This window comes from Apaloderma vittatum, unplaced genomic scaffold (genome assembly GCF_000703405.1).
Source record: "Apaloderma vittatum isolate BGI_N311 unplaced genomic scaffold, ASM70340v1 scaffold24441, whole genome shotgun sequence".
Taxonomy (NCBI): Eukaryota; Metazoa; Chordata; class Aves; order Trogoniformes; family Trogonidae; genus Apaloderma; species Apaloderma vittatum.
Genome location: NW_009697694.1, coordinates 1 through 8,912, shown reverse-complemented (window position 1 = coordinate 8,912; position 8,912 = coordinate 1). Strand labels below are relative to the sequence as shown.

The window sequence follows — 8,912 nt, the reverse complement described above, 5'->3', positions numbered from 1 at the left end:
GTGTGTTCTGGCGCTGACACTGGATTCGCTCCTGCAGAGACCAAGGTGTACGTGGGGAACCTGGGCACGGGCGCGGGCAAGGGCGAGCTGGAGAGAGCCTTCAGCTACTACGGGCCCCTGAGAACCGTGTGGATCGCCAGGAACCCGCCGGGGTTTGCCTTCGTGGAGTTCGAAGACCCGAGGGATGCTGAAGATGCTGTCCGTGGACTTGATGGGAAGTACGTGTGCACTTCAGATGTTTGCAGGAGCTACAGCTGGTTTTGAGACCAGGGAGGCAACTGTGGTTTGCTCTCCGTTCTTCTCCGTTTTGTGGTTCTGCCATAAACAGTAACAGTTAACTTGGAGCTATCGTGGTCTTGTTGCAGGGTGATATGTGGCTCCAGGGTTAGAGTGGAAGTGTCAACAGGGATGCCTCGTCGCTCCCGTTATGACAGGCCTCCTGCACGGCGCCCCTTTGATCCCAATGACAGATGCTATGAGTGTGGTGAGAAAGGCCACTATGCTTATGATTGCCACCGCTATAGTCGCCGCAGGAGGAGCAGGTACGTGTGGGGCCAGAGTGGCTGGGTTGCTTCGCCAGTTTGCTTTTGTGTAGCTCTTGTTAGCAAAGAACAGAATGTTACGCCAGTTTGCTTTGAATTTTAATGCTAGAATAAATGTATAGGTGTGTAATACAATTTGTTGCTATTTCTATCAAATGTTGCTATCTTAATAATCAACCTGGTCAAAACCTTTCAGGTTTCTTCGTTTGAGTCAGTCGCCTTGATTCAGAATGTCACGAGCCTTAAGATTTCATGCTGAGGCGCCTTGCAAATCCGACACTTAAGATCCTCCTAGACCTTGAGGTGATCAGCATAAGAGGCCAGATCCCCTCGAGCCATCTACACGTAGCTTCACCTTATTCTTTAAGGGCAGAAAATTTGAGACGGTGATCGCCGTAACAGTAAATTTGGCTTTCAATTGGGGCCCCCCTCCGGTTTAGAAAGAGGAACAGCAGATTGACCACATTCCCACCTAGAAAAATCTTCTTGCGTCAATCAAGCCTCACCCTGGCTCATTGGGCTGTCAGTTTGATCGTCGTTAGATTGAAGAGAACACCTAGATGCAGCGATCGGCTATAGATACTTCTAGATCGTCTAGATCTGCTAGACCTTGGGCCAAAGAGGGTCGACCTGCAAACTTGCAAGGTTTATTTTAAATACGCATTACAGTGTTTTCTATTCTAATGTAATTCTGCAATGTAATTCAGCTTTTAACATTTTTCTAGGTAGTAAAATGCTCAAGACAAGTAGGCCCAGAGAGTTTTCCAACTGACAGATGCTAGTTGTTTAGTTTTCTGAAAGTTCTGACTTCAGCAGGGCCTCACATGCACTGATTGCTGCAGCTGTTTCCTGATATTCTTTTCCTCTAACCTAAAATCAGGTCCCGGTCTAGATCCCGTTCAAGGTCCCGAGGAAGAAGGTATTCTCGGTCACGCAGTCGCAGTCGTGGTAGGAGGTATGCTTAAGTTTCTCTTTTGTTCTGCTTTGCTTCTTTTGCTTAAAAAATCTACACATGTAACTCTAATTGACTTCTTTGCAGGTCCAGGTCAGCTTCCTATCGTAGGTCCCGCTCTGTTTCTCCTCGTAGATCTAGATCTGTGTCTCCCCGCCGGTCCCGATCGGGTTCCTTGAAGAGATCAAGGTAATTGGTAGTAATTTCTGATGGGCTGTGTGCTTTGTGTTGTTTCCTGTTTTAGTTAAGGGATTCAAAAAGGTACTGGATAGCAGACTTAAAAACCTCTAGAATTCACAAGTGTGAATGCAGAAGCATGTTTTAAGAAGTTTCTGATAAGCCTGGTAGAATTTACTGGCATTGTTACACGATTAAGTTTTGAGACCTTACACAGCTGCATATCCCATGATGAATATCGATGTAAAAAAATGTCCGTTGATCATATAGGTTTTAAGTTAAGTTAAACGTGCAGATACTAAGTAGTGCTGTAATTTTCATGACTTCTGGTTGAATTGACTTACTTGTTTTTTGTTTTGTCATAATGTTTTATTTCAGATCTAGATCAAGATCCAGGTCTAGATCCAGATCAGTTACATGGCCACGAAGCAGGTAAGATCTTCTCTGTGACTGTGGATACTTAGTAAAAGTTGCTTGGAAGTCAGTTTAGGCTTTGTAACAGCTGTCAGCATTTTCAGAAAAAGCAGTGTTTTCTCTCCACTGACTTAGGTGTCTGTAGTTTTAAAAAGCAGTGCAGAAGAGCATTCTTTTTCCTTTTATTGTTTTACATATCACTGATAGCCAGGTCCTGATAGTCATTCCAAGTACTCTTTTGATCAGGTTGCATTAACAGCTAACATAGCAAACAAATCTAGAATTAATCTGAAAAGTTTTTCTTTGTGTAGCATGCACAAGATTATGGATTCTTCCCATTATTTGACAAATAAATCAAGATGCCTTTCCAGTAGTGTGTTAAAGCATTAATTCATATAGCTGTGCAAGTTGCGAAGGGCTTGCTAGTGCCATGAGTGTTACAGCTGTTTCCAGCTTTGTTCATTGCTGAAGTGTCAGTTGGCATGAGCTGAAATTAAATTTGAGATAAACACTTTCCAGAATTATTTTGTACCAGGGAATGTGCCTTAAGAGTGACAGTTAAAATTTTAAAGGAACGCATTGTGTCATTCATTCTGTTAAGTTGCAGTTCAATCCTTCCAGAGCATGTGAACGCAGCTGGTGCTTTGTGCAGCCTTGTCCAGATAGTGTGCCTGACATAGGTTGATTGGATGTCCTCGGCGAGCTGTCATAGGAAAGCAAGAGTAAATTGAGGTTCTGATCTGAAGGAGATGGTACTGCTCCTGCCCCAGCCCATTCCCAGGCCTGCGGTTCTGGTTTGATGTCTGCTTTTTGCAATGGATAACAAAACACTCGGCCAAGACAAAACAAAACATAAAGGGAAGCTTTAGGTTAAGGGAGTAAGTGGGAGAGTCTACAGCTGAAGATAGGAGTTCCAGTGCTGCAAGGTGGTGGTGGCATTTTCTGAGAATGGAACAGGGAGCAATGACAGGAGTTCTTAGGGAATGAAGACATGAAGACCAGAAGATGGCTTAGTTAAGGAATTTCCCTTCTCTTTTAACTAGCTAGTAAAAGAGAAGGGAGATTCCACAAGGCAGTAGAGCAATGCCTTTCACTGACCAGGTATACATTCTCTACCTGTTGCTGAAATATATTGAAGCTTGATACCAGTTGTTTCAATGTGATTTAATCACAGCTCATCACTGTTCACTGTCACCGATGAGCAGAAAACAGCTACAGTTAACAGGCTTTCAAAGAGAAAAACATCTCAATTTTTGTGGCCGTTGTTTTTTGTTTGGTTTTTTTTCATACCAGGATGGTTTTCTGCAACATAAGGGATGCTTTTAGTAAAATCGCTAGTCGTCACTGTGTGACATCTTCTGTTGTAAATAGACATTAAGCGACTGAGGCAGAGGAAAGTGCAGGCATACCAGTAGAGAGAAGTGGCAGGATATTGGTGCTTAACTCTAATGAAGTCACTGTTAAAATTCCACATGATGCAACTGAGAGATGGTTTCTTTACAGAAGAATCGAAGGAATGCATAGCATCCAGAGACAGGCTCTTGATTCTTGAGGAAGACAGACTGAATAAGTATTACATGATGTTTGCTGGTTTGACAGCATCAAAGCATGCACCTGGATGTTGTGGAAAGCCTTGAATGTGGAAAGTACAACACTTCCTTTGGAACATAAAAATTTCAGGGTTGTTTTAGGGACTGTTCCTATGGTGCAGCAATCCTGTTTCCAAGACTGACATTTTTGGCAGTCTCTTCACAAGGGATAATTCGAGACAGATTTAAAACAAATGCCTGCAGCCAGTTTTAGGTATGGTGGTAGATGTCCCTCAAGCCTAATGAAACTTCCAAGTTTAGAGCATGGCTTTTTGTTAACTTTGTGAAAATACTGCTCAGGATTTGGGTTGATCATGTATTTCTGCCACCTGCACCAGCAAACACCAGCCATCAGCCAGGGACTGGAGTACAGAGCAACATACGCAGCATTCATTTGAAAAGATTTCTTCTGAAAACTGAGAAGGAAAAGCACCGGAAACTTGCAGGGTTCTGTCCATTCAGTATGACAGTTCTACATGTTTAGTGTGTCTTGTGCTGCCTCAAATGTGGGAACATGCATACTACTAGCTTCCCTGCTGAGCTGTCTTTTTTTCTTCCTGTTGTAGGTCTAGGTCTCATGGCAGATCAAAATCTGTCTCACTGGCTAAGAGGTAAGCGTACAGAGAATAAAATCTGCAGCAGTATCTAGAATGACTAAGAGAGCCTGGTCCTTTAGAAAAAGTCCTCCAAACACAGATGCCTAGCTAATCTGCAGTATGACTGATATTGTAAAATTTCCTCTGCAGCTATTTAGAATATGTTCCTTACCCATCTCTTTGTTTTCATTAACTCTTTGTAGTTTCCAACATAGTACTGTTTTTGTGTCTTTGTGCTTGGTTTTGTTAAATTTTTCTATCCAGTAGATAATGGGCTTCAGCTTTTAATGCTGTTGATAAAAGGAATCGGGGGGGGGGGGGGGGGGGGGCGCGGTGTGTGTCATCAAAGTCCGCCCCAGGACTAGCCCTTGTTTTCCTGTTTTGTTTGCTGAAGACAGTTGCTTATAATTAATCTCCATGCTAAAATGAATTGAAAATCACTCTCAGAGTACAAATTGATTTGAAAATTTTGCTGTTTTCAAGACCTGTCTAGATTCCCATAAAAATTTCATAACTGTCTAGGATGCTTTATTTTTTATATTTTTTTTTTAAATACAAAAGCTCCATTTGACCTTTAAGCTGCATTGATGATATTCTGTTTTGACAGTCGGTCAAAGTCCCGATCACCATCTCCAAAGAGAAGGTATGTTGATCTCCCTACTAATAACGTAGACTCCGTAGAGCTGGTATTTTAGTATCTGCAGTGATCTCTGCTGAGGAGTTTGACTGCTGCTTGTAGGAAAATACTGGAAAGGTATTTTGCTGAGATCTCTTCAACGGAAATAATGTTGTGAGTGTGGTTTTATATATGGTAGTAATTCAGGGGGTTACTGGTTGTGTGGCAGTGTGTGTCTCTGCTTTGTGTGCTCCTGTGTTCATTTCAGTTCTCTCACAGTTGTAATGCCCAGGGATTCTCTGCTGGTGAACCTAAAGCACTGCATAAATGTGGGAATCAGCTTTGAATCTTACTAAAAGCTAGAGTGAGACTGGGGAAGGTAGAGTGGAGTAACCTGGCCATAGCAGTCAGGAATGGAGATCGAGCCTGTTATTTTTACTGCTTTTCCTCAGATTATTTTTTTTCTTGGTTAAGTTGGTAAATAATTATCTCTGTGTGTATGCATATATGTGTAGTGGCATAATGAGCAGTGTTTTTTTTTCCCCAGTTTGAATTCCTGAATAGTTCATTTTTACAACTTCAGGATTTGCAGGGAGGGGATATATCCTAGTAAGAATAGCTGTAGACCTGCCATGATTTGTCCCTTGCCTTGGTGATCTTTCTGCCTTGCAAGTTTTTCGGGTTTTGGGTGGTTTTTTTAGCATACTTAACAGAACTTTTACACTTAGATTTGCTTCATTTAAAAAAATGGCTGTATGTAGTCTAACCTCACTAACAAGGGACTTGAATAAATTCTCATAGACACTGAGTGATCACCGTAATAGATTTGGACAAGCTGCTGTATTAGAAAAGTACCCTGCATCCACAAAGGTCTCTATTGGTAGTACCCTTTAGATAGCTTTACAGTGATCACATGTAAATTGTATTATAAAAATAACACTAGAGAAATGCAAAAATGTGAAAGTATGACCAAATAAACTAAATGCGTTATCTCTAAGGTCAACCCATTAACTTTGTCAATTGTGATAGGCTATGTTATTTTTAAAATGGTGCTTAAAGGGTGCTGGAGTAGTCTGTTGCTTTTTCTGTATTTGTGAATCCCAGATGACTATTGAAATACTAACTGGATTCTTTTCCTTTCAGTCGTTCACCATCAGGAAGCCCTCAAAGAAGCGCAAGTCCTGAAAGAATGGATTAAAATTATGAAGCTAATCTTTTAGGAAGAAAGTTATTTTGCTTACATTATTATAAGGGATTTTGTGGTGTCTTTGTAAATGTAAGAATGTAGATAGAAGAGTATATCAACTAAAATTTGGCATGATCTGGGTCTTCTGAGTCACACCAATAGACTAGCACAGGTCTCTTTTTATTGTATGAATTTAACTTCCTGTGATATGAAAATGTGGGACTTTTTTATTGGCACATTGAAATAAAATGTGTATTTTTAACTAAAACTTCTCTGTAGTAACCCTGCTGCTTCTGTTACAACATTTGGGTAATTTTAGCTGTATGTCATGTAATGTAGATCAAAAATGGGAATGACTAATACCAGTCTCTTCTCAAACTAGTCACTTTTCACATTTATTCATCAATGGTCTTTAGTGGAAGGATTGGTTTCTGCTTTCTTTCAAATGGAATTTAAAATCCATCTTTGCCTGCAAATGGCTAAAATTTGCATATGCTATTTTTATTCCTTTATAATACTTAGCAGGCATTCATTTTTCTCGCTGATTTAATTTGTCTGCGAAGCTTACTCTCTGGTGCTTAACTGGTTGTAGTACCAGATGCCTCAAAATTAAAGGATAGGCTTTTATTCGAAACAACACTTGACATCTTTTAAATTAATAACATCTGCAAAAACCTCTAAATGTAATAGAAATCATTAATATCTTGACAATTGCTACTTGTTGCATTTTTAATTCTTTAGGCTATTCGTACAAAGATTTATTAAAATGACTCAAGGCATGTTTTTCTTTTTTGAGGGAAGATGCAAGGTCTTCTGACCTGTTTTCTGAAGGACCTTAGAAAAATGTGAGAAGCAAAAGTAAGCTGTTACTGGTCTTTGTGCAGCTCACTCAAACTTTCATCCTCCAAGTGAAAGATTCTCACAGTTGACCTCAGGAATTCTAACTTGCTTCATAGAAATTTGTATGGTTTTTTAGCAGCCCAGATCCTAGAGATGATTTGAGCTCATTTCTTACAGCAAATACACACCTGCAGGATTAATTATTTGTGTATAGGTGTGTCAGATGCGGTGCTTGTCCTCATTCTGTAGTCCGGAATTGCATGATAAGGCACTTTGACACAGATTACAGCAAAAGGGTGGAAACAGATGTTAGACTGAACAAACAAACTGGTATGTGGAGGGGAAAAAAGCAAACTTTTTCACCAAGATGAGATACGTAGCAGAAATAAAGGCCAGGTTTGGCAGCAAAGAAGCACTGAAATGGAAAGGAAGGCCTATTTGGGTGTCCTACAAAGTCTGTCATGGCAGTCTTGCTTCTGATGTGGCAGCTGCAGCAGAGCATCTTAAAATTTACAAGATTTAACTTCAGTCGCACCTTGGGTGAGCCGTGATTTTTAAAATAACAACAAACAAAACAAGTTTCCACTTAAGAATGACTTTATGGAGCTTTTTTAGTGTGAGTAAATAGTCTGGATTCTGAACACGCTGTCATTCTGCAGCACTGTCTTGGCCTTTATGCCTAGTCCTAGCTGTTGTGCTCTGTGTCTGCCCGGACACTCCTTGGCCATGGGGATTAGTGTTTCATCTGCGGGGTGCAACGATCAATATCTTGACAATATCCATTAAACTCCACTGTTGTTGCGATGGGAGAGTGGGGGGATGACATGAATGCTGCCCTGCAGTGATTTAACAGAAACACCCAAAGCCTGTGACTTGTGTTTGGAATATTTATTGGTTGTGCATTGCCTGCCTGGGTTATAGCGTACCTGGGGAGAAGCATATGTACGCCACTGCTCTGGAATTTGATAATCTTTTTTCTCTTCTGTACTTTTAAGGTAAACCTACTCCACAATAAACCTGCAGACTAACATGACAGCTGTACTGTTACCTGTTTTTCAGTACCCAGAGACACTGGCAGATGGAGCAGATGAGCCTGGGGTTTCCAAAAGGGACTGAGGTTCCTCTAGGCTTAGGCTGAGCAGTGAGAACCTGCACAAGGAGGCAGGGCTGTGCCCGCAACAGAGGCCCTGCCTGACGCTGGCCACCATGAAGGACAAGCCAGTGCTTCTGAGGTGCCGACAGAGCAGTGGTAAATCTGGTGTCTGCGCCTCTGTGCAGCCATGGTGACCAAAACTAAGGGAGGGTGTGCTGCCTTCCTCAACTCCAGTCTTCATCCTTGGAGCAGGCTGCACAGCCCCAGCTCTCACCTGAGTTTCGTAGGATTTCACCAAAAAATTCCACACACTGAGCTCTTGAAAAAATGCCTGAACAGGGCTGTGTTAGTGTGATGGCTGCTGCCACTGTGACCCTGGGCCCTGCACTTCTGGGGGTGGTATGCAACCCTGTGCAGCCTGCCTGGGGGTGAGGGGCAAGGGGACCTCAGGTCTCAAGTGCAGTGGGCAAATCCCATTCGTAGGGGTAATGGTGCTTCTATCCCTGGTTTGTAATGTCGCATTTCCTGAGCTTGGATCAGCTGGGCTTTATTCACCAGATGATACCAGCCCTTATGCAGTACGAACTGCATCCACATAACGCATGACCACTGTGCACTCGGGGCATTGCAGAAGAGTAGCGAGGTGCTTGTTTTGGAGTGGAGTATAGGACTGCTGTCAGAGAATGTAGGGAGGCAGTTAGAAAAGCTAAGGCCTCCTTGGAATTAAAACTTGCGAGGGAGGTCAAGGACAACGGAAAGGGCTTCTTCAAATACGTTGCTGACAAAACACTAGAGGCAATGCAGGCCTTCTGGTGAATGAGGTGGGTGCCCTGGAGGCAGAGGACAGAAAGAAGGCAGAGTTCCTGAATGCCTTCTTTGCCTCTGTCGACACTGCTGGAGGCTGACC

The 8,912-nt window shown here is 42.2% G+C and overlaps 1 protein-coding gene across 1 annotated transcript; it reads left to right on the top strand.

Moving 5' to 3' along the window:
* Positions 1–12: 12 nt before the first annotated feature.
* Positions 13–6,335, top strand: SRSF7 (serine/arginine-rich splicing factor 7; the record flags this gene model as incomplete). The annotated part of the gene is made up of 8 exons (XM_009877740.1): positions 13–218; positions 366–542; positions 1,423–1,497; positions 1,582–1,683; positions 2,050–2,103; positions 4,241–4,285; positions 4,878–4,913; positions 6,030–6,335. Coding segments are annotated over 8 exons (750 nt in total), but the record flags the coding sequence as incomplete, so codon positions are not given.
* Positions 6,336–8,912: the final 2,577 nt, after the last annotated feature.